Raw genomic sequence first — 26754 nt, 5'->3', positions numbered from 1 at the left:
TATCTAGTAATACAGTCAGGGAATTGTACCCCTCAGTTACAGTTAGGTTAGATGCATCCATCTGTATGGAGAATCTGAAGGGTTTTTCTGATGTTAAGGCCTTGAGAACATCACCCACTGCCTTTGGAGCAAGGACCAGAGCCTCTGCCTTTGTTCTTCCTAAAGTCATTTTCTTCACTATTTTGGAATCATGTAGAATCTTTTGATTGAGCTTGTTTTTTTTTAGGAAAACATTTATCATTTAGATGCCTTTATTTCATATTCGACGCAGACGGTAGGCTATATATAGCACATTTAGTTTGGTTTTCAGTTTTCAATCCATAATAAGTTAACAGACTTGGTAATACTCACATTTTGAGTAAAAATAATCCCACTGGTCACAATGGTGACCGTAATAATGTGTTTGTTATAAGGCTCTGAAAATGTTACTGAATGATGTATCAATGTATTTCCAGCTAAATTAAAATAATAAAGGGTCTCAATTAAATATGCGTAGTGTCACATGACCAGAACACAGCTCAGTCGTCACAAGGTTTAACTGAGGTACACCTCCTCCAATCCCTCCACCGGAGGAAGGCCAGAGAGAGAGAGAGGAGAGGAGAGAGAGAGAGAGAGAGGAGAGAGAGAGAGGAGAGAGAGAGATGAGAGGAGAGGAGAGGAGAGGAGAGGAGAGGAGAGGAGAGGAGAGGAGAGAAAGATAGAGAGAGAGGAGAGGAGAGGAGAGAGAGAGAGGAGAGAGAGAGATGGAGAGGAGAGGAGAGGAGAGGAGAGAGAGAGGAGAGAGGAGAGAGGAGAGAGGAGAGGTTAAGAGAGAGAGAGAGAGAGAGAGAGAGAGAGAGAGAGAGAGAGAGAGAGAGAGAGAGAGAGAGAGAGAGGAGAGAGAGGAGAGAGAGAGGAGAGAGAGAGGAGAGGAGAGGAGAGGAGAGGAGAGGAGAGGGAGAGAGAGGAGAGGAGAGAGAGAGAGAGAGGAGAGAGAGGGAGAGAGAGAGAGGGAGAGAGGGAGAGAGAGAGAAAGACGTTCAAGTTAACATGCTGCAGCGCCATGTGTAATAAACCGCTGCCTACCTGAGATCCCTGGCACTGTTGTGCTTTACTGATCTCCGTTATCTGGGGGCTGTGTTGGTTGGTCCCTTTAAGCTGCACACCGGAGCATCTTTTAATCCAGCTGTTTGCTGTTCTCTGATATTTTCGGACATTTCGTTGATGCGTCGCTCGACACTTCGAGCTGACATGGGGATATCTTTTATCTTTCATTTGATTGTCTTTTTGTTTGGCAAGCCTTCAACATAAGTACACACAGCAAGGTCCTTCTGACACACAAACCCGTAGTAGTCTGTCCACGAGGGCTGGAATGCCCGAATTTCTTAGCTGTGCATCATGACAGAATGCAACGCAGCACCTGTGATCTGTGCGAGGCCAGTTGCCTGCTGACAGCTGAGCACCATGGGATGTACCATGTATTAGCTGTCATAGGTTTGTGCAAACCAGTTAACTTACAAAGAAGAGCCTGTTAGAGGATTTCAACAAGATAAATGCGACAACAGTGTAAAATATTTCACTATAATATTTCAAAGCGAAGTAAAAAATATTATAATAATTATTTGATCACTGATCAGTGGGGCACAGATGATCAACAGTGGGGCATGTGCCCCACTGATAGTGGTCTAAATACGCTGATGCTCTCAACTCGTCTTCCCTTGTTGTGATAAGACTTGTTCTTCTACCTCCAGACAAAATGAGGGAAATTGTCCATCTCCAAGCCGGTCAGTGTGGAAACCAGATTGGAGCCAAGGTTAGTAAATAGTCTGTGTTTAATATCTAAGATAAAGCAGAATCCTCGGTCGACGGTTAGTTCAGAGCCCGGTGCTTTGTGTGCGTGTCTGTAACCACAGTACCACACCCTGCCGTTACCAATGTCACTTGTGTATGAGCTGGCCTTCTTCATGTCAAATAATTGTCATCTGTTTTCAATTATATTGTTGTTGCACATTGATATTGTGGTGATGTTTTGTCAAATCACTTCGCATCATTTCATTTAGCCATTTTTGCAACATTATTTGTGACGACGGTTGAAATTTTTTTTGTGACAACGGTTGAAATTTTTTCTCGAAACTATCCAGATTATGTAAATTATGAAGTATATTTGGCCCATATGTTTTGGATCACTAAATGAAGACGTATATTTTTTACATGAATAAGCTTAATTTAACGTTACTATACATTTGGCCCACTGCAATGCGCAAAAAAAGAAGTAGGTTTAACGTTAGTCCTGGGGACAACTCGATGCCATCGTTTTAATTAAAGTATTGCAGTTGTAACGAAACTCCCAACGACCTTAATCGTCGCAGTTAAAACATTATTGTGATGTTTTTCTTTCATAATTAATGCTCAACGACCTACTCTTTATGGAATTCATTGAGCGCGCGCAGCGCCCCGGGTGTGGGCGGTTAGTCAATGATGTCAGCACGAACATTTCAAAATGGTCGTTTATGGATTTCAGCCAGCAGTTCCCGCACGTGCACCCAGTGCTGCACGGAGGGAGATTTTTACATTTCTGCGCCAGTGACAGACAGTCTACTAATGATGACGACATGTGTTCTAAATTGTGAAAAATGTAACATATTACGTAAACATGGAAGTAGTTGATCCCCTGGGCTTGGAAGAATAATAGGGTTTTTGCCATTGCTCGTATATTATTGCTTAATGCTTACCTAATTCAATGACTTATCTCTTTCAGTTCTGGGAGGTGATTAGTGATGAACACGGCATTGACCCAACGGGCACATACTGCGGAGACAGTGACCTGCAGTTGGACAGGATCAATGTCTACTACAATGAAGCATCGGGTAACTTTTAATTTTGGGCATTCCTAATTGGATGATGATGACATTCCATTTAGCTGAGTTCAATTGCTGTTGTGTTTTTCTGACTTGCTCTCCCCTCTCTTTCCCCTAGGTGGTAAATACGTGCCCCGTGCTGTGCTTGTCGACCTAGAGCCAGGGACTATGGACTCAGTGAGATCCGGTCCCTTCGGCCAGATCTTCAGACCAGACAACTTTGTGTTCGGTAGGTAATGAAATTGTCATAGATTGTGTGACAGACACAATGTGATTGTATTTGTGTTATTTAGTTGCAGTGCCATGTTTGGCCACTAAGTGGCGCTCCATTGTTTGTGCCTGATGTAGCTACAGGTTTAATTTGATTTAACCTGAGCCAGTGACTTCTTCACTTCCTGTTCCAACTGACGTCAGACAGCAGCATCAAGGGTCAACTTGTTAGTAGTTTCCCTAGTAACGATGTGGCTAGTAGTTTTAATATATTTGTTTATATTGAATAATGCTGTATGGCCATAGTCCTTATTGTATAATTTGTAAATAATAAATGAGTTTGTGCCAAATCCCAAAAGCCATTTCTAAGCTATTGTGCTAAGCTATCCTGGTACTGTTCATGCTGACAAGTTGACGTCACACAGCCAGACATGTTACATTTAATGTTGCCACATGTCCTGTGCAATGGTGTAACGTATTTTTACTCAAAAGCACTGTACCAAGGTATATTTTTGAGGGAACTTTGTACTTCTACTGTACTACATTTCAATGGAAATATTTATCAGTTACTTTGAAGAAATAGAATTTGTCATGCGAGACGTGTCATGGGTAGATGAAGCTGATTCACATTTTAAGTCTTGTCAAACTTCAAGAGGACATTGATGGGAGCAACCATAACTGGACCACACATAAAAACTAGAATATATACACATTACATTTTTATACTTAATAAAGAAATACTTTATATTCAGTGGCTAGTTCTAGCTGAAGCCGAACTAGAATGGAGAATTAAGACAACTCCTTCCCTCCACTAGTCTGAGGGTTCACCTTGGGCAACTGTTGGTACCCTTTCTAGCCTCCCTACCTAGGGATACAGGGGCCGCACTGCCTTGTGTGTGTGCATAGGGATACGCAAAGGCTAAGGGGAGAACCCTGAAAGAAAACCGCACTGCCTTGTGTGTAGGAATACGCAATGGCTAGGTCCTCACCGACACCTGTAAGGAAGGGCATCCGAGGTATAAAACTAGCTACAAACCAAAAATAATAACTCCAGTGGCGTGGAGTCATCGTCCGTCCAACTTCACTGTAGTGGGAAAATAGGGACATAAAACAAAGATGATGGTGATTCAATATCACTTTCTTTCTCTTACCAAGGTAGAATTGTGAATTTTAAGACCTGAGGTTTTCATCTGGGTATTTCTACTTTTTTTACTTGGTAAATGTAAATAAACTATGTTCCACCACTGGTCCTGTGAGATTAGTGCTGATGTGTTGTTGTTGTTTGCAGGCCAGAGCGGTGCAGGTAACAACTGGGCGAAGGGCCACTACACGGAAGGAGCGGAGCTGGTGGACTCTGTGATGGATGTGGTGAGGAAGGAGGCGGAGAACTGCGACTGCCTGCAGGGCTTCCAGCTTGCGCACTCCCTGGGCGGCGGCACGGGCTCCGGCATGGGCACCCTGCTCATCAGCAAGATCCGTGAAGAATATCCAGACCGCATCATGAACACTTTCAGCGTGGTGCCGTCGCCCAAAGTGTCGGACGTAGTCGTTGAGCCTTACAATGCTACGCTGTCGGTCCACCAGCTCGTAGAAAACACAGACGAGACCTTCTGCATTGACAACGAGGCCTTGTACGACATTTGCTTCCGCACCCTCAAACTTACAACCCCCTCATACGGCGACCTCAACCACCTGGTGTCTGCCACCATGAGCGGCGTCACCACCTGCCTCAGGTTCCCCGGACAGCTCAACGCCGACCTGCGCAAGCTGGCCGTCAACATGGTCCCGTTCCCCCGGCTGCACTTCTTCATGCCCGGGTTCGCCCCACTCACCGCCAGGGGCAGCCAGCAGTACAGATCCCTGACGGTCCCAGAGCTCACCCAGCAGATGTTCGACGCCAAGAACATGATGGCCGCCTGCGACCCCCGTCACGGACGCTACCTCACCGTGGCGACCATTTTCCGCGGTCGCATGTCCATGAAGGAGGTCGACGAGCAGATGCTGAATATACAGAATAAGAACAGCAGCTACTTTGTTGAGTGGATCCCCAACAACGTGAAGACCGCCGTCTGCGACATCCCTCCCCGTGGCCTCAAGATGGCGGCCACCTTCATCGGCAACAGCACGGCCATCCAGGAGCTGTTCAAGCGCATCTCTGAGCAGTTCACCGCCATGTTCAGGCGCAAGGCCTTCCTCCATTGGTATACCGGAGAGGGCATGGATGAGATGGAGTTCACTGAGGCGGAGAGCAACATGAACGACCTGGTGTCGGAGTACCAGCAGTACCAGGACGCCACCGCAGAGGAGGAGGGAGAGTTCGACGAGGAGGCAGAGGAGGAGGATTTAGCTTAAATTGGGTGTAATGGTGCCTCTACCAAGCTGTGTAATTCACTGACCTGTCAGATGACCTTTCCAGTGTGTTTCCATCATCTGTCCTTATGTTTTGTCACCTTTTTGCTGGCTCTTCTCTTGTCTGTTGATGAGTGTAGTTCAAAGAGTTCCACTATCTATTAAAGATAGATTGATGGGTGGGTGTAGTTCAAAGAGTTCCACTATATATTAAAGATAATTGATGGGTGGGTGTAGTTCAAAGAGTTCCACTATATATTAAATATAGATTGATGGGTGGGTGTAGTTCAAAGAGTTCCACTATACAGCTACCAGATTTTTTTTTTTACAGATAGATTGATGGGTGGGTGTAGTTCAACGAGTTCCGCTATACAGCTACCAGAATTATTCTTATTTTTTACAGATAGATTGATGGGTGGGTGAAGTTCAAAGAGTTCCACTATACAGCTACCAGATTTCTTTTTTTTTCTTCTTCTTTTTACATGTAATAATAATAAAGTTCCTTTTGCTTAATCTTGGTCTTGGTGTAAACTAGTGATTGATTATCTGGTCTTCAATTCACTGATTCTTGACACAAATGACTGAAATGCAAGGTCTCAAATGATTTTATTATAAAATTTGACAAGTGAAGTGTGATATACTCGGCTTGTGTGGAAGATGGTGCTTTTTCCATGGCAACCTAATGCCAAATCATGTGCTAGTTGTATGATTCATAACATGGGGGATTTGCTTTTGAACCAGATTAGTGCACTTATTATTTCCCTTGATGGCCAAATAATCCACCACTGCTAAATGACAACTTTGTTAGGTGTTAAGTCACAAGACTAGTAAAGAACATTAACTTCACATTTTGAGATCTGCCCTCGGTAGCAATGTATCCCTAAGGCCACACCAGGGCAAATTTACCAAAACAAAGTAAATGTATTGCATGAAATGATGTTCATCTGATATGGGTATTCCTCTGGTCTGGCATAGGGTCATGTGACTTTGACTAGGTTCCTCACACAGCTCTGATCGCCCAGTCTACACTTTCAGCTTAAAGGGGACCTGAATTTATTTCCTGTGTCAGTTTGCTAATTCAATTTTATTTGGGCGTCATCCACTGTATCCAATGAGGTTAAGGTAGGGTGGGTTTACAGTAAGCGGTGGTCTAAAGTAACCCATCTGTACTTAAGTACAATTTCCAGGTGCTTTACTTCAGTATTTACATTTTAGGGAACTTTGTACTTTTGTCAAAAGAAATATTGTCCTTTTCTATTTATCCAAACCCATCGGTCACTAGTTACTTTGCATAGAAAACAAGGCAAAATTTGAAGCTAGTCAAATAATCAGCCAGCATAACGACCATGTGACACTTTAACACAACCTTTACAAGTCGATGGATGAAGAATGAATGCTTCAGACCACTGAATACACAAATTATGTATGTACTTTTACTTTTGATACTTCAATGTCAAAAACATCTCAACCTTTACTTATGTAGAATATTCCATGGAGGACTTTTACCGGAGTACCATTTTATCTGGGTATTTATTCTAATACTTAAAGTACTTCCTCCACCACTGCAGATGAGATACCAAGTTTTTAGGGAGTCCTATTTGCTAATATCAATAGCTGACAGAAAATGTACTTGGGTCCAATCTGTTCCCTAGCAACGCAATTCCAGTCCAATTTCCGCGGGTGCCCAACTCCTGTGGCACGTGTCTTCAAGCATGACTTTAATATTAGATCCCTTAAGCCTAATGCAGGATATAGCTTCCGTGATGCCACATTCAAACCTACCATCCAGCATCCTCGCCGTTGTGCAATCGTCTTCCGTTCGTCTTACAAAATAAAAAATCACTCATTCCAAATCCGTATAATTTCTATCCTGACTTCGGTATATTCACATCCCCCTACCTCACTCTCATAACGCCTACTTGCCCTAAGCTACTGTATCCCTAACAAATGATTGAATTGCAATATTTGCTGACCACGTACTTCAATACACACACTCCTGATCCCCGCCTCACCCTGACCTGGCAGAGACCGCACCGAGCCCGTCCTCCGACAGTGTCAATGTCGTCCCCGCCCTGCCTTGGCCCGGCGGCCGGCGCCACTCCCACTGCTTACTGCATTACGCCGCCCGCTTCCCCGGCCCTTGACAACCGTGCGACAGTGCCCGCTGCGGCCCAGGCACCCTAACCCCAAGCATCACTTGTCTACTCACCTGAGTTGTCGAACTTCTGGTCAGCTTACGCAGGGGCCCCGTCGCCAGGGACGTGCACAGGACTTTAGAGGGGCAGGTGCTCAAAGGCTGAAAAGGGCACTACACTTGTGTGCATATATTAACCGAGCGCGTGTAGCGCGCAATCGCAACTTTTAAGGGCCCTTTTCGGGCAGGGGGCCCCCTTTTTATGCTTTTTGGGGGGTTTTGGTGATCAAATATTGAATATTGAACTATAATAATCAGTACAGGAGCTCACTTATCCTTGAAAGACTCTTTTATCACTGACTTAAAAGGCCCATACATCTCCATAAATGTTCAGGGGGGAGGGAATAAGTGCTTACCCTACAGACCCCAAGAAGTGCTGTATATTCTGTATAGTTTAATATAAATGCATTTTTTATTCCAATCCCGATTTGTATTTGAGATTCCCAAATCCCATCGGACTTGACTTCTTCGTGTCCCTCAATGAGTGTAATACCAGCATTCAACTGTATGCGCCACAGCGGTTTCTATCATCATCATCATCATCACCACCCACGCTATGCATAAAATATATAGGTCCGCGGAGAGGCACGCTGAGGAGGCCGTGCAAACTGCAATGGAATATCGGGCATCTCTCTTTACCTAATATTTTGATTCTATCCTGAAATTTTTCAGTGGAAGGGCAGTGATGCGTAACGATAAACATTTTTTTTAATTTTTTTTTAATTTTTTTCAAAAAGGGCACTTTTTTGATGAGGCTCAAAAAGACAGGTGCTCAAGCACCCCTTGGCCTCTATGTGTGCACGTGCCTGCCCGTCGCGGTCAAAGACGTCTTCGTTGCTGCACCAAAACTGTCGTATCTTGGCCAGTACTTTGTCTACGTGTGTGAATGACCACTGGTCAGATGCGATGTAGGAATGCGGATGAATCGAGTCCCACACCGGTGAAATTAGAGTGGTATCAAGAATAGAGCTTTTATTGAAATCGTCCTGGCAAACAGTCGTCTCAACGCATTCTCTATGACAAGTAGCCTACACACTCGGTTTGGATTCTCAAGTATTCAAAAAGTATTTGGTTACAAAGTTCTGGTCGTAGTTTAATAAATGTTTCTTCTTTAGCAGTTCAGCAGCAGCAGTGGCGCCTTTACCGATGATCAAGTCCAACTTCTGGATGGCGTTTTTCTTCTTCTCTTCCTCTTCTCTCGTTCCGTTTCGATCGTGTGTTCTACTGGCAGCGTGCCTTCTTTAAAACCATTAGGCCCGCCCGTGTTCGTGTTTCCGGGTTCCCGTTTTGCGCTCTGATTGGCCACTGACCTACGCTAGTACGCCCCCCTCGTAAGTAGAGAGTCGGCGCTGCACTCAACCGATTAATTCAACAGGAAGCAATTTGCGAGTACAATACACCATCATGCCAGAGTGGATAAAGAAATGCTCCAGAAATGAATATGCGTAGGGAAAGGCTTAACGAGTCAGCGCGAGAGCGCACACACAAAAGCACACACGCATGATATCTGATTTATTAATGCCAAATATTGGACGACGACCGCAATTGGCACTTGAAAAGTGTAAATGATGGATTAGTCAGTAACAATTCATGACAGCTTGTATAGCTCAACTGGTTAGTGCCCTGCCTGTTGACCATATGGTCCCTGGTTTGAATCTCTTGCTTACCTTTTTTTTTCATAACGTTAGATAATCTATCCACTCTGGTGTCCCAAAAAGGACAATAACACCACCTTATGCATACTGCACCTTATGTGAATACTGTGATACTGTGAATACTGTATATTTTAGTTGGTTAGATAGTCAATTCTATTGACTTATTTGTTTAAACTGCTTGTGTTGTTTTCACTACCTGTGTACCCCCCCCCCCCCATGCTGCTATGATGCCTGAATTACCCCAAGGGGATCAATAAAGGAATATCTTATCTTATCAACCAGAGTGGATACATTTATTAATGTTACAGGAAAAAAGAAGTATCCAAGAGATTCAAACCGGGGACCATATGGTCCACAGGCAGGGGACTAATAACCAGTTGAGCTATACAAGCTGTCATGAATTGTTATTGTAAAATACAATATTATAAAATCCTGTCAAGAAGCGTGCCTCAAAGCATGAATGAACTGGCATTTATCAGCATTTCTAAGCTAAACTTACCAGAACTTTAGCGGACATAAAGTCACACAGAAACATCTGTTGGAGGCAGTACTGTGATACGCATTTGCATTTCAGCGTCCTGCTACGCTCATAGCGAGGGGGGCGTACTAGCGTAGGTCAGTGGCCAATCAGAGCGCAAAGCGGGAACCCGGAAACACGAACGCGTTGGTAAAAGCGGCCCGCCCCTACGCCCCTCCTGCCAGCGTCATTATGATGACGCCTGCAAGCTGTTTAACCAATGGTGTTTGTCTGCGGCCATTTTGGTGATTAAAGGGGCAGTCCAATACTCCTCTTCTCATATATTTTAAGAGAATATGGCTATTCAGATTTAAACCTTAAAATTAGTTATTTCGAATTATCAATTTGAAGATTAACCTGTAACTTTTATAGCCAAACAAATCACTCCTTTTCTCAAGATTATTACTATATGTTTTAGCTGAAAAACATTATCAGAGTATTTCCAATCATGTGGTTATTGCAATTCTAATTCAAAACATAATCTACTTAGGTTAAACAGTTCTTTGTCATTTGATCATCATTATTACCTTTTCTTACAATCAGTGAAAGAGTTATATCTAATTATATGTATTTTGCATCCTAGATTATAAATATTTTATATCACTTTAATCTTCTAAACTAATAACAAATCATGCTGTAGATATTGACTCGTTTGCTGGTGTAACGGAGGTACCGCAGTATATCCACAGTCACGGGTACAAGTATTGACGTGGCTGTGGATGGTAAGCGGTACTGCAAGTAAACTCACTCCCCAGAGGCATCCAGACCCGGAAGTTCTTGCTTAGTGGTCTGTGATGCCGCCCGCGACATCACAGACCACTGGACTAAAACACAACGCAGACAAGATCACACCGGCTACACTTTTTCAGTCGTTTTTTCAACCTAGTTTGGGGGAGTGGCTCTAACCGTTTGGTAGAATGTGTCCTGAAGTCATAGTCTCCCCCTTTTTCTGCTTCAAGTTCAAGTTCAAGTTCAAGTTCTTTAATAGTTGTCATACAGAAGTACAGAATACTTTCATACAAAATGCTTCTTACTGTTACGCTCCAGAGACTGTGCTAGACAAGATAGTATCAAATAACATAATAACATAATATAGCATGAATTTAGAAGAAGAAAATGAGGTCACAGTGTTCGGTATAGACATATGTACAATGTTCTGAGTTACCATATAATATACAATACACAATACTATGCAGTGTACTAATGTACAGTACTATCTAGTGCAAAGCAGAAATGGGATGAGGTACAATTTTAGGTACAATTTACAGTAAGGTGTACGAGTTGTAGTGCAATCCTTCATCCATAAATATAAAGTGTGGGGAGTGGGTGCTACAGTGTGTTTGTTTAAAGTGGGTGTGTGCTATAAAGTGTGTGTAGTGGGTGCTACAGTGTGTTTGTTTAAAGTGAGTGTGTGCGTGTGGATGTGTGTGCTATGTGTGTTTGGTGGTTGTTGTTGTGTAGTGTTCATTCATTGTTCGTTTAGCAGCCTGATGGCCTGGGGATAGAAGCTACTTCTGAGTCTTTCTGTGCTCGCCTTGAGACTCCTGTATCGCTTGCCTGACGGCAGCAGTTCAAAGAGGCAGTTGTTCGGGTGGCTCGAGTCCTTAATAATTCTCTTAGCCTTCCCCTTGCAACGCTTGTAGTAAATGTTCTGGAGGGTGGGGAGCCCCCCTCCAATTGTGCGTTCGGCTGAACGTGTCACTCTTTGTAGTCTGCTTTGGTCTTTTGCAGTGCTATTCCCAAACCAGGAGGTGATGTTGCCGGTCAAGATGCTCTCTATTGTACATGAGTAGAAGTTCTTAAGGATCTTCTGGCTGACTTGGAACTTCCTTAGGCGCCTGAGGAAGTAGAGGCGTTGTCGTGCCTTCTTCACCACACTGTTAATGTGTGTGGTCCATGTCAAGTCCTCGGATATGTAGGCTCCGAGGTACTTGAAGCTGTTGACTCTCTCAACCGGTGCCCCGTCGATGCTGAGGGGGCTGTAGTCCTTGACCCCCGACCTCCTGAAGTCCACAATCATCTCCTTTGTTTTGCTGACGTTCAGGGAGAGGCTGTTTTCCTGGCACCATCCCGCCAGGACCTTGACCTCTTCCAGGTAGGCCCTCTCGTCGTTGGCAGAGATCAGGCCCACTACCACTGTGTCGTCAGCAAATTTGACGATTGTATTGCTACTCCGCTGAGCCACACAGTCGTGTGTGTACAGGGAGTAGAGGAGGGGACTCAGAACACAGCCCTGGGGGGCCCCTATGTTGAGGGTGATGGATGAGGAGCTGTTTAACAGCTGTCAGTCAAGATAAGGTTCACGTTTCCCTATATCGCGTGTCATAAATACCTTAGTTCTATCTAAACATCTCCTTAAAGGTTTTTAGGCTAAACCTGGCCACAGCTGGCCAAGTTCTACTGAAGCTTAGCTATTTACTGCCTTATCTAGAAACCATCTGTTTTTGCCTCCTAACACAGAACCCTGAGGGGTAAACCGTCCTGTTGACACAAACTGCCCTTCTCTTATTACCTGTGGGAACAGACTGGTTCATTATATATCTGTGGCTGAGTTATTAAGAAGCATTCTACTCTTACCACAGGACCCAGCAGGTCACCCACCACCATTCACTCCCTGGAGGGGACATGAGGCGCGATCGCTTTGTCGTCCTCTTCTTCATCATCGACCTCACCATCGACGCCGTCCTCTTCCTCACCACCCCCATCACCATTGTCCTCTGGTTCATTCTGAGGAAGTCTCTGGGTAGGACCCAGCAGGTCACCTTCAACCCATCCAATCCACTCCTTGGAGGGAACATGAGATGTGATGAAATCGTCATCCTCATCTTCATCCTCGCTGCCCTCTTCTTCATCGCTGTCCTTTCTTCATCACTGTCCTCTCCTTCATCGTTGTCCTCTCCTCTGGACTCCGACCACGACTTGCGAAATTCAAGGGGGAGTTTACGTATTTTGTGCTCGCACTCCTTGGAGCTGAAATCAACACAGTGATTAATAAAACATTATCAGCATCATTATTATGATATTCATTGGCCGGTTCAATGCTGCGCCTCTCAGTCAAGACTCTTATCGATGATGCTTGCTTCGCTGCTTGCTTGGCTGCTTGCTTGGCTTGTCTGTTTTCCAATTCCAATGTTTCATATTTCAAATCTTCAAGCTCTTGTTTTTTCTTTAAATTGGCAAGGGCAGTTTCATATTTCAAATCTCTTTGTTGTTTCTCAAGCTCTTGTTTTTTCTTTAAATTGGCAATGCGTACCATTAAGCTTGCCTTTTCAGCTTCAGCCTCTCTTAGCATAGATGAGGCTGTCTTCATACCTCCATGACTGGTTTGCCTCTTCCTCATCTTGGCTTCAGACATTTAGTTATTTATTCTTTGTCTGTTTTCCAATTCCAATGTTTCATATTTCAAAACCAGTGATGGGAATAACGGCGCTATAAGTAACGGCTTTACTAACGGTGTTAGTTTTTTCAGTAACGAGTAATCTAACGGATTAAAAAAAAATGCGGCGCGTTACTATGAATGAACCTGTTTCTTTCATCAGACAGATCTCTGCGCTGAGAGGCATTCTGTCCTTCCTTGTTTAGTGGGCAGTGAGCGAGACAAGCACAAACATGCTGACGATTGGCTGAGGTTGAGTAAAATGTCATGGTATAGTAAGCCAATCAGAGGTAGAGTTGGGCGGGTGCCTCCAGAGTCTGACACACAGCCACAACACGAGCGACTCAGTCAGCGTGAGACCGCGGGTCCGTGTAGTGTATGTTTTGAGCCCAAATAATCTAAAACTAATCCAACGGAACAACACAAGCGAGCAGTCAGCGTGAGACCGTGGGTCCATGAGCGTTTTGTGTTCACTCTTGTTGTGTTGCAGCGCAGGTCACTACAGTAGTGGCTCTACTGCTGACAGGCTCAACATAGTGCTGCACTTCCTGGTTTAATAGCACAGTCTGGTGCGCAGATATATATATATCTGTATGTCATGCATGTCTTAAATGTCATGATTAGATTAGTTTAGATGATTCGATTAGATTCTTATATCTGTATGTTGTGTATGTCATAAATGTCATGAATTGAAAATGGGGGACCCTGATGTAAACAAGACGAAAGTCTTTCTCTGATCTGCATCCCCTTAACAATTGTGTGTATTGAGCCATACTGTACTGTACCCATTCTGCAATCTGTTAATTAAAATGTTCAATCAATCAGTATATATTTGTTATTTATTTTTGGTATAGTGCTTAACAAGCATAATTTAATGTTGCCCAGTTGTGGCCTGTTGAGGGGCAATACATATCAAAAGTTCCAAAACATCTATTGTGTTTGTATTTGTATGATCCACTATATAAACATAGTAATTATAATATCTACATACATGTCATTTGATTGGAGGCTAGTCTCACTTTGTCCCACAGCAACATTAAAATTGTTTAGATTTGTGTATGTTGTTTATGTAAAAAAATATATATCTTGAAAGTAACGCAATAGTTACTTTCTGAAGTAACTAGTTACTTTTATAATTTGTAACTGAGTACGTAATTTAGTTACTTTTTGGAAGAAGTAACTAGTAAATGTAACTAGTTACTTTTTAAAAGTAACTTGCCCAACACTGTTCAAAACTCTTTGTTGTTTCTCAAGCCTGGTTTCCAATTCATATTTCAAATCTCTTTGTTGTTTCTCAAGCTCTTGTTTTTTCTTTAAATTGGCAAGGCGTACCATTAAGCTTGCTTTTTCAGCTTCAGCCTCTCTTAGCATATAGGCTGTCTTCATACCTCCATGACTGGTTTGCCTCTTCCTCATCTTGGCTTCAGACATTGTTATTTATTCTTTTTATTTTTTATTTATCCTTTTGTAATTTGAATGTTGCATTCACTTAGTGTGACGTCAGAGCCTTCAAAGAGGGTTTGCGTTTCTTCCTGCTTATGAATGCAGTAAAGTAGTATAGCATTTGCCACACATCTACAATGTCCAAGAGAACAATTTAGTTTCCACACGTCCAGTGACGACACTAATTACGATGGCTCCACTTCCAAACAATACGGCACACAGTCAGTTCCATATCCACGTGGTTGTAATCAATCAGTTTGTCAATGTGCCAACGTTATTTCGTTTCCACACGTCCAGAGTGACATTAATTGCAATGGTTCCAAATATTACGGCATCCAATACGTTCCATAATCCACAGCAGTGGCGGTTCTAGACCCTTTTTAGCGTGGCTGAAGCGCCCCTAAATGTAATATTAGCCCCCCTAAGATTAAAAATAAATTTCTAATTACATTTTTTTATGTTTTATTCTTGTTATTATTATTGCCGGTAGTAGCCTGTTGACCTCATTGGTCAACTATAAAAAGACGTTGGTAATGTCATGTCAAGTCCCAGTCTGACATTCAACACAAGACGTGGAAGCAGATGTAGCTAGCTACCTACTGTAACTAGTAACTAACTAGTAAACCAAAAAAGCGCCAAAAGATAGAAAAGAAACTAGCAGAGCCAGAATTGTTCAACTCCCCTGGTGCCACAGCCAGCAGAGAAGCCTGTTTACTTTCGCTTTCAAACCTGCTGCAGCCTGAGAACTGTGAGGGGGTGTAACACTAAAGATGGCGGCAATGACAAAGAATTGCTGCAAAATAAACATACATCTGTTGTTTAAAAAAAAATATATATATATATCTTTTTTTGAATACAATATCGATAATTATGGATATCGCGTGATATGATATTGTTATCGATATCGTTATCGCCATATAATTTTTGGCCATATCGCCCCGCCCTACAAGTGGTTATAGTGTAACAGAGTATTTTCTGTTTCCCAAATAATAGATTCTTATCAAACTGGTGAACTACACGCCTGTAGCCCCTAAAGCTGCTAAAATACACATTTTGTTCACTGTTTTGTTTCTAGAAGTAGAGTAGGTTGGAAACCCTAAGTATTACTCTCCCCAAAACCAAGACTTCTCCCCAAGCAGATTTTTTTTTTGAGTAACGCATACCTACTCCCATTATGGGCGGTAAGTGTGTACACAAAGTTAAAACACAGATATACACATTCTCTCCTCAAGTAGATAATGTTTTTTTTGGGTTATCAATGAATAAAATGTTTTACATGTATTAACTCTATAATTGCCACAGTTATCTACAATAGCAATGATAAAGAAGTGCCAACCACATATTATTATAATAATTCATCCCATTTGGGCGGCTAGGTGGCACAGTGGGCAAGGCGCTCGCCACCAATGCAGGAGATGCTGGGTTCGAGCCCAGCTCTCGGCATTGCCACCAGCTTGGCTGGTCCTTCATACTAATACAATTGGCAGTATTTGGGGTGGGAAGCTGGTGGGTGGGGATCGGACGTTGTGGACAGCGACTCCCACAGGTCGGTTGGTGCGCCTGCGCAGTAGAATCAGGAAGCGACGAGGGCGGCGTGTCCCTCCCACGCAGACCCTCGCCGCTGAGAGATCGCGTTATGCAGGTGAAAAAATGCGATGGCTGCCTCCTCAAGTACCGGAGGGGACACGTGATGCAAGGCTTTGTCCACATTGCAGCCGGCTTGTGGAAGGCATGGCCTAACAACGTTCGAGACAGGGGAGGGTAGTGTTAAAGTTAGATGTTATGTATGATTGCAAGTAACTGTCTAACTGTGTCTAACTGTTTCCACAAGAGGGCGCTATAGGCGGAGCTGCTAATGCTGCCGCCAGGTATAGAGGTATAAAAGGAGATGTCGACTCCCCCTCTGTCTCTTCCACCGTCGCTCTCACATGAGAGTCCTTATTGTCACCCCATAGCTGACTCTGTCAACAGGTAGAATTGGACAATAGGAAAAATTGGGGACGGGAGAAAAATAGAAAAAATGGGGAGAAAAAGTAGATACAAAAAATAATTATTCATCCAGTTTTCTTTTAAGAGTTTTGGTTAATCAGAGTGTTTACCAATCGTATATTATAGTTTTCTTTGTTCTAAGTGTTATTTTTTATTACAACACAAACTAAATAATAAAAGAAAAGACTCATTTAATCAGATTAATCACTTTATTCAAATTGAGGATTTAGTTTGAGGATATAAAAAAAAAATTATAAAAAAAAGAATGAGAATATATAATTATAAAAAGATTTAATTAAAAACCAAGGTTTGAACGTCCGTTCGAAAAACCCTGACGAAGTTTGAATCACTTTATTCAAATTGAGGATTTAGTTTGAGGATAAAAAAAAAAAAAACATTTATATATATATTTTTTTTATTTTACTTTTTTTATTAAAAACGAAGATTCAAACGTCCGTTCGAAGAACCCTGACAGCCTTACCAAACATTATTTATATTATTCAAATGGGACTCATGTTCCGTTGTGAATGTGATGTCACAGTATGATGTCATAATTGATCATTATAGAACATTTGTGATGTCACAGTATGATGTCATAATCAAACATTCTAGAACATTTGTGATGTCACAGTATGATGTCATAATAGAACATTCTACGCATTCTGTTAGATATCAATCTGATTGACAGTACAAGAAAGCCAATGGTAATTATCCATTAGAAGAATATATTGGTCTACAATTGTGTCCATCAACGAGTTTCGTGACCATCAGCCAATGGCCATGCAGTATCGTGTGGCCCGGCCTTCAGAGGGCGGGTTCAGTTGTCACATATAAATGGGAATTTCTCTGTTTCGTGCACTCTCAACTCATCTTCCCTTGTTGTGATAAGACGTGTTCTTCTACCCCCAGATAAAATGAGGGAAATTGTCCATCTCCAAGCCGGTCAGTGTGGAAACCAGATTGGAGCCAAGGTTAGTAAATATTCTGTGTTTAATATCCAAGATAAAGCAGAATCCTTGGTCGACGGTTAGTTCAGAGCCCGGTGCTTTGTGTGCGTGTCTGTAACCACAGTACCACACCCTGCCTTTACCAATGTCACTTGTGTATGAACTGGCCTTTTTCATGTCAAATAATTGTCATCTGTTTTCAATTATATTGTTGTTGCACATTGATATTGTAGTGATGTTTTGTCAAATCACTTTGCATCATTTCATTTAGCCATTTTTGCAACATTATTTGTGACGATGGTTGAATTTTTTTTGTGACGACAGTTGACATTTTTTCTCGAAACTATCCAGATTATGTAAATTATGAAGTATATTATAAATCTATTTTGGCCCATATAAGATGTATATTTTTTACATGAATGCGCTTAATTTAACGTTACTATACATTAGGCCCACTGCAATGCGCAAAAAAAGAAGTAGGTTTAACGTTAGTCCTGGGGACAACTCGATGCCATCATTTTAATTAAAGTATTGCAGTTGTAACGAAACTCCCAACGACCTTAATCGTCGCAGTTAAAACATTATTGTGATGTTTTTCTTTCATAATTAATGCTCAACGGCCTGCTCTTTATGGAATTCATTGAGCGCCCCGGGTGTGATGTCAGCACGAACATTTCGAAATGGTAGTTTATGGATTTCAGCAGCGGTTCCTGCGCGTGCGCCCAGTGCTGCACGGAGGGAGATTTTCACATTTCTGCGCCAGTGACAGACAGTCTACTAATGATGACGACATGTGTTCTAAATTGTGAAAAATTTAACATATTACATAAACATGGAAGTAGTTGATCCCCTGGGCTTGGAAGAATAATAGGGTTTTTGCCATTGCTCGTATATTATTGCTTAATGCTTACCTAATTCAATGACTTATCTCTTTCAGTTCTGGGAGGTGATTAGTGATGAACATGGCATTGACCCAACGGGCTCATACTGCGGAGACAGTGACCTGCAGTTGGACAGGATCAATGTCTACTACAATGAAGCATGCGGTAACTTAAAATTTTGGGAATTCCTAATTGGATGATGATGACATTCCATTTAGCCGAGTTCAATTGCTGTTGTGTTTTTCTGACTTGCTCTCCCCTCTCTTTCCCCTAGGTGGTAAATACGTGCCCCGTGCTGTGCTTGTCGACCTAGAGCCAGGGACTATGGACTCAGTGAGATCCGGACCCTTCGGCCAGATCTTCAGACCAGACAACTTTGTGTTCGGTAGGTAATGAAATTGTCATAGATTGTGTGACAGACACAATGTGATTGTATTTGTGTTATTTAGTTGCAGTGCCATGTTTGGCCACTAAGTGGCGCTCCATTTTTTCATTTCATTTCAACCTTTATTTAAAATCGTAAGCATCTGAAGTTTCCCTCATTTACAGAAATGACGATTGTACAGTACATAATTGTTAAGAGCTACAGGTGTCTCTATCTATCTCAACACCAATTCGAGATAAAACCTGTGGCCGCTCGATATCCCCCAGCGAGGTGCTAAACTCGCCAAGTTCTCGAGTCAATTACTAATCCTAGTCATGCTTATTTCATAGTCACTGGTTAGTTTTATCCATTTCATTATGAAATATAAGCGTAAAAGAGTTGTTAACCTCTTCGTTGTGTGTAATAAACAGAATGTCTGTGGGAAAATTCTTTTCATTGAATAGTCAAATTCACAGCAATACTATGTACTATGTAATAGTGTAATATTAGCGTAATAATATTAATAATCATTTCCATAAGATCAGGTCGAAAACAGAATTACTGAATAGTCATTTATATAACTTTAGCTAAAAGCAGTAGCCAGCAATGCATTGATCTGTACAGCCTCCAGAACATAATTACCTCCTGTGTCTCAGATGAAAGCAGTGCGTTGCCAGCGCCCTGAAAGATTGTTATGGGGTGATAAAGGAACTCAGACCACGAGTTGGATAAAAGTATTTTAACAAAGTTGGTTTAATTAAAAAGTAGTTACAAAAATACTGTCTTGGAAAACTCCAATCCAGGAATATAAAACAACAACATCGTAATCAACATCTTTCTCAAAAAGAACAATAAGAACTCTTTTAAAAATCATCTAAAAGATTTAGCTCAGAGCCTAGCATAGCTCTTCAAATCTAATCTAGAGTATCTTCATGGGGAGGAATACTCTGAAAAATGGCCAAACCAGGTTCCAATACACCGCTCAACCCGATCTGGTGCTAAAAAAAAGTCTCTCCCCCAAGAGCGAGCGAGCAGTACCTTATATACACAGGTCCGTAGCGTCATATAGTAAACACAGATAAACACTCCTTCTTTCAACGTGTGTCGTTGTCATTGGCTCATTGCTACTTCACTAGTTAGTAACTAAAAAAAGTAACAGAGTACTGTGCTAGGAAAAAACCCTAAGAGTCCTCTCACCATATTCATCATGACTGTGCACTTTGCACTAGTCTGAGCTTTATAGATATATACCATAAACATAATGCTTAATCATTTACATCATAATCATAATAGTACATCATACAAGTGTACAGGATGAACAACCTGCACATGTCATGATTGGAAGGCCCTAGAGAACAATATACAATATATATATATATATATATATATATATTGGCTGTCAAATATATCGCGTTAATATCGCGTTAACTCCCGATTCTATTAATGCCACTAATTTCTTTAACTCAAGATTAACTAAAAACCTTTTTTTTTTTTTTTTTTTTTTACTAGACTTCACTCAGGTGTATTATTGATGCTCTCATTGATACTATGTTTGTTTCTGAATTGTGTGTGTGTGTGTGTGTGTGTGTGTGTGTGTGTGTGTGTGTGTGTGTGTGTGTGTGTGTGTGTGTGTGTGTGTGTGTGTGTGTGTGTGTGTGTGTGTGTGTGTGTGTGTGTGTGTGTGTGTGTGTGTGTGTGTGTGTGTGTGAGATATAGAGAGAGAGGGGGGTGAGAGAGATGAGGAAGGGGCAAAAGAGAAAAAGAGCTGGGAGAGTGTGTGTGTGAGGGAGAGAGGGGGGTGTGTGATTAATCAGCCCTTGTGTGTGTGAATGTAACAAGTTCCTAACGTTTTCTTTCCCCTATTATTTCATGCACACTTTATTCATTGTTTTAAATTATTCTTTTCTTTTAAGTTATTTTGTGCATCACTCTGTTTTGAATTTGATGCAAATTTGCAATGCATGAGGGTTATCCTTTTGTGTTAAATGGCTGCATAAAGCAAGCATTTGTTGACTCGCATGTTGATAAGAGTATTAAAACTTGGAACTTGAAAAAGATCCGTTTAAGGTAGGAAAAAAAAATGCGATTAATTTGCGATTAATCGCGAGTTAACTATGGACAATCATGCGATTAATCGAGTTAAATATTTTAATCGTTTGACAGCACTAATATATATATATATATATATATATATATATATACACAGGTACTTTAGCATATACAATAAACATACTAATTATATTTACACATCACATATGTATCTTAATCATCACCCGTTGTATGATGGCCCTTCTATCAGTAGTGTGATAGGAAAGGGTTAAAATGCTGCAGAAGCGGTGCACTTCTCCTCGCAGACTGTCAAGGTCAGACACAGGGAGAGAAGCATACATTCCTAACAGCACCCACTCTAACAGAGAACAGAACAATTTCACTGCTGTATACATGGTCCATAATACATCATACAAGTGACATAAGACAGAGAGGTAACAGGATGTCAATATAAAAAGTTTCACTAGTTTGTAGTTTGTGGCACTTCAACAATAATAAAAACAATATTCACAGACATTTAAACACCAGAGTAAAAAATTAAAAACGTTTCAAAATAATTTAAAAATATCAATTAAAACAGTTACAGGTAGTCACACAATGATCTGAAATCATACGTTTAAACATTCCAAGGGAAGGGAGAACCTCCAATTTCAGCGTGAGTTGAAGGACATGAGTTAGAGGCATCAAAGGAAAAGGCTGACTTCCCTAGCTCAGAACAAATGTGAGGAACCCTAAGAACCATCCAGTCATTCGATCGAGTTGAATAGGTTCCAATATTCCAGTCTAACAGTGAGGAGATATAAACAGGTTGTTTACCAATAAGGGCTTTAAAAATAAATAAATACCAGTGTTTGTTGCGCCTTTCTGCAAGAGAAGGCCAACCCACCCTATCATACAGGACACAATGGTGAGTATCATATCTGTCACCAGTTATAAATCTGAGAGCTGAGTGATATGCAGAATCCAGAGGTTTAAGAGTTGATGCCGCAGCATGCCTATAAATTACATCACCATAGTCCAAAACTGATAAGAAGACTGATTCCACAATTATTTTTCTACTAAATAGAGGAAAATTTGATCTGTTTCTGTACAGGAAACCAATTTTCTGTCGCAGTTTAGTGGCAAGATTTTCCACATGGAACTTAAATGTTAATTTCTCATCAAGCCACAGGCCAAGATATTTATACTCAGTGACTCTCTCTATACAAGAGCCACTGACAGTAGATATCCTCACATCATCAAAGTTAATATTCCTTGCTCTTGAAAACAACATAAACTTTGTCTTACTAGCATTAAGAACCAATTTAAGACTAGTAAGGGCATCCTGTAGAGCATAAAAGAAAAGTTGCAATTTCTCAAAGGCCAGCTGTACAGAGTCTGCAATACAGTACACAATTGTGTCATCAGCATACAAATGGGCATGACATCCATACAAAGAAGAAACAATTGTTATGGTTTGTAATGCGACCCCAATTGCACGACACAGACAGGTATTCAGAGTTAGCCAAAACCAAGGGCGTATTTATTAAACAACAGAAAAAGGCAACACTGTTCCTTTAAGGGTCAATTTCACTAGAGTCCAGGAATCATGAACAACAAAAAATGCAGCACTGTTCCTTTAAGGAAAAAATGTATGTGAAGAAAAACGAGTCCTCAAGGCAAAAACAGTCAACGTGATAATGTCACGGTTTGGAGTGCCGTCAGTGAAGGACTCACCAGGGGGCAACTGCCGAACGGGCAATTCAAAAACACGGATCCCAGGAAAGAGAGCGAGCGCCCAGGGAAAACATCCATGGGACGGTGGGGAGCGATGCAACGTCTCACACAGGAGACACGGGAGTATACGGCACAGGGAATCTCCACAGGAGCGGGAGGACGCCACCGACATCTCACACAGGGGACGCGGCAGCAGGTGGTAGGATGTAGGAGTGGAAGGGAGTCTGCAATACTTGTACTCTCATCCGAGCTGATTGCAAACTCCTCTCAGGTTCGTGAAGCAGAAAAGCGGCATGCCCCCTCGTTGGGCAGCATGCAGTCCTTTCCAGCCCTCACAACAATACCATTAATATAAATTGTAAAAAGGACAGGACCCAAAACTGAACCTTGTTGCACACCTTTAGTCATGGCCAATAATTCAGATTGTGCTTGACCTAACTTGACACACTGCCACCTAGAAGATAGATAATCCTGAAACCAGACACAGGCATTATCATCCAACCCAATGTTAGATAGTTTCTTTAGAAGTAAGTAGTGATCAACTGTATCAAATGCTTTTGATAAATCAACAAAGAGGGCAGCACAATGTTTCTTCTTATCTAATGTCATTTGAAATAATGTCATTTGTAACCAAAGTGATGGCTGATGTTGTAATATGTTTGGCTCTAAAACCAGATTGTTGAGAACTAAGTATGGAGTTCATTGAAAGGTCAAATTTAAGTTGTTTACTTACTAGTGTTTCCAGGACATTAGCTAGGCAAGGTAGCCTGGAGATAGGACAATAATTATCTAAGTTATCCCTATCACCTCCCTTATGTAAAGGAATCACCCGTGCAGATTTCCAAACTAGAGGAAATCTACCTGATGAGATAGAGAGATTAAAAATACAAGTCATCTGTTCAGCGATAACTGGTGCAGCCAACTTAATAAAAAAAGACTAAGTTATCCTCACCTGTAGAACACTTTGCTTCGATTGATTGCAAAGCATCAAATACAGCTGACTGTGTAAAAGTTTGAAAGGAGAAATGGGAAGTGACGCCCATAGGGTACAAACAATCAGAATCAACAGGACAAGGTCCATTATAGTTCCTATTAAATAAATTACCAGCCTCTGCAAAATGCCTATTGAAGGCAACACAAATTGCACTCTGCTCAGAGATCACATAGTTTTCAACTTTAATATGAGAGGGTAAATAATTAGATGATTTTATTTTGTTCACATTCACCGCACTCCAAAATGTTGCCGGATTAGAGTATGAGTTTGTAACCAACTCCAGATAGTATCAGTTTTAGATTTTCTTACTACTGCAGTACATTTGTTCCTAATTTGCCTAAAAGAAAGCCAATGTTGAGGGTCTCCAGAACGCCTGGCCCGAGACCATGCAGCATTCTGTCTTTAATTAGGGTTGACAATATCGTTACAAGATTCAGCGGTCTGTGATGTATTCTATATTTCTAGTGGTATTACTCTGCCGTTGTTCTATACTTCTGATACTGACTGAATCACCCGGTCAATGAGAAGAGACTGCATCGGCAGCGGTGGAATGAAGGAATTGGCAGACGGAGGCAGAGCTCAAATCAACATAACTGCGTTTATTTGTATAAAAACAACGCATAACTAGACTAAAGGTTTGGATTCCAGCGAGCTCAGGCTTGAGTCTCGGCTGGAATATTCCATATACAAATGATCAAAAACAGCGTTGAATAGTTCTAGCTAATTCATCAAGATCTTTCTCTGCTTGAACCAGGAATTTCTGCTCGATGGATCTGAGTTGTTGTTTCCATGGTGATTTCTTCTTCTGTCTGTTGTGGTTCACTCTGTCGTTGTGTGGTCTCTGTGTTCTCCGTCGGTCTGTGTGTGTGTGTGTCTGTTCTCCAGCGCCCCCTTTTATCAAAGAGCCTGGGCCCTCATTCATCAACCTGACTTACGCACAGATTTGTGCTTAAGCTGTGCGTACGATCATTTCTAAGCAAAGAGTGGGATTCATCTATTTCAACTTGAACTTGACTTTGTGCTTATGTCTACGCACAGCTCTGAGCACACTTAGCTGAAGCCCAGTGGTAGAATATCGTTACTACGCACAAGCGCTCCTCAGTACATGCATTCGTTCCAACGCGGAAATAAAGACACTGGCGCGTGTTCTGTATGACCCCCGTAATCCATTATAGTTCATTGTGAAATAGCAACAGTAGTGTAATTATGGTCAAAACCCTATAAATAGCATTTGGAATAATAGATCTTTCTCTCAGAATGAATGCAGCATGGTTTATATAGCGTTATCGGAATATACGGGGTGTAGGCTACTGACTGACTGCGCTCCGCGTAGCTTGATTGATTGATTGATTGAAAAGTTTATTAACAGATTGCAGAATGGGTACAGTACAGTACAGCTCAGTACACACAATTGTTAAGGGGATGCAGACCAGAGAAAGACTTTCGTCTTGTTTACATCAGGGTCCCCCATTTTCAATTCATCATAAATCATAAAGCTCAACTCGTTATTATTTTGCGCACAGACCGCAGAAACACAGGAACGTTTTGATTATATTTAAAAGGCTTTACGTTAAACGAAACAAGTGGAATTTCGAAGCTGTAAGCAGAATACAAGTCATATGAACACCCACGATATAGTGTTCTTCCCCCTTTTTACTGTATAAGAAAGAATAGAAAACGCATTGCAATGACACCAGATAGTGGACAGACTATATATGATGGGATTCAAGTTCGCGTTTTTGTTGATCATAGGCATGCTGTCAGAGTATGATATCTTAATCAAACATTCTAGAACATTTGTCGTCACAGATCATGTCCTAATAGAACATAGGCTATGGCATGGTCCATCGTGATATTGTGTGGACTGTTATTACTGTACCGGTACCACCCATTGTGACAACAGCCTTGTGAGTCCCGCACACAAACATGATGGAATTCAAGTTCATGTATTGAAAGGCAGGCTACATCATACATGCAGTGAGATTCATTGTTCTTGTATATGCTCTCGTATTATTGTTTATATAGGCTACCCAATACTGACATCAAAATAGATTGTAGTATGCCTCTAGAAATCATATGCAGCAGGTAGAAAATTGACGGGAGATCCATCGCGATTTGGAATAAAATTGAGGAGAACTTTAATCCCTGGGTATTAATCAAACAACACAGGAAAAGGCAGTCATATTCCAGCGCGGTCTTTATTAGTGTTTGCGCTGCCCAGGCAGCAATGGTTAATAGATATCATATCCGACATCACCGTAAGTGTACACGTCTGTCAGCCTGTCTCATGACACGCTTCCCTCGGCTTAGTCCATTTTTCCACATTTCATGGGGGTATTCCATTACCGTATAATCGGGGCGGTTCTGGTATGCAAATACTTAAAACAGTGCACGAGCTCAAACGTAGGATCAAAGTCATATTCATCATGACAGGTGTGCGTAGAACCTGCGTACGCACTTGTGGTGAATCCCGATTTTCCTGTGCGTGCACTGATTCTACATTCTGTGCTTACGTGTGAAAATAGAACATATTCTACGTCCACGTTGATGAATGAGGGCCCTGGAGTCTGAGTGATGTCACAGGAAGTGACATCATGTAGACGTTTCTTCCAATCCGTGGCTCTCTTGGTTCAATTTGAAAAAGGGGCTGACTCAAACAACCCAACTGCTTCTTATTCTTTGTTCCAAATCAGAGAATAGATTTACTGTCAAATTAACTTAATAGTTCTGTTATTCAATACAAGAGTTATATTTTCGAATTGGTGATAATTAGATGAACACAGACATATCATTCTTGACTAGTTTCTCTTTATGCTAGACAAGAATCACAGTTTTTATCACTCACGTGTTTTTCTAATAATAATGTTTTAATCTTGAATCAATATCTATTCTAAACAGTTGTTATGTATTCTATTTTAAGTACTGCCAATTTGATTCAAACAATGCTTAATTTCAAAACCCTGTGATTCTTCTCATAAACATTGCATATTTCATATCATTGCATTCAGTATCATTATCACAACATAACAGGAATATTTGCAGTTCAGTTTAAGCTAAATTTAGTATAGAAAAATACATTTGAAAGTGTACCGTTTTACTGTAATTCTGAAACATTAGTTCCTCCTCTGCAGCTGTTCCTACAGGCAGTTCTCACAGGGGAACTCAGCAGGTAACAAGGACATGTGATCTATTCATTCCATTCTCTCAGCTGTTTGGCCAACACTATATGTAAA

At 41.5% G+C, this 26754-nt stretch overlaps 1 protein-coding gene across 2 annotated transcripts in view; it reads left to right on the top strand.

Annotated features, from left to right (window-relative positions):
* Positions 1-1735: 1735 nt before the first annotated feature.
* The window catches only part of LOC311223909 (tubulin beta-4 chain-like), a gene marked incomplete at both ends in the record, with an annotated part of 28455 nt that continues 3436 nt past the window's right edge, over positions 1736-26754 (top strand). Inside the window, 5 exons of one of the 2 annotated variants that reach the window (XM_084308671.1) lie at positions 1736-1792; positions 2738-2846; positions 2956-3066; positions 4336-4725; positions 18673-18783. In XM_084308671.1, coding sequence (XP_084164797.1) covers positions 1736-1792; positions 2738-2846; positions 2956-3066; positions 4336-4725; positions 18673-18783 — 778 coding nt within the window. Of the gene's footprint in view, positions 1793-2737; positions 2847-2955; positions 3067-4335; positions 4726-17484; positions 17542-18454; positions 18564-18672; positions 18784-26754 lie in introns of those variants that run through there. The other variant, XM_084308672.1, reaches the window with a different exon arrangement.

The sequence above is a fragment of the Notolepis coatsorum genome (genome assembly GCF_963971535.1).
Source record: "Notolepis coatsorum genome assembly, chromosome: 2".
In the NCBI taxonomy this organism is placed as follows: domain Eukaryota; kingdom Metazoa; phylum Chordata; class Actinopteri; order Aulopiformes; family Paralepididae; genus Notolepis; species Notolepis coatsorum.
Note: the sequence above shows the minus strand (reverse complement) of the source record. Positions and strands in the feature narration are given on the sequence as shown.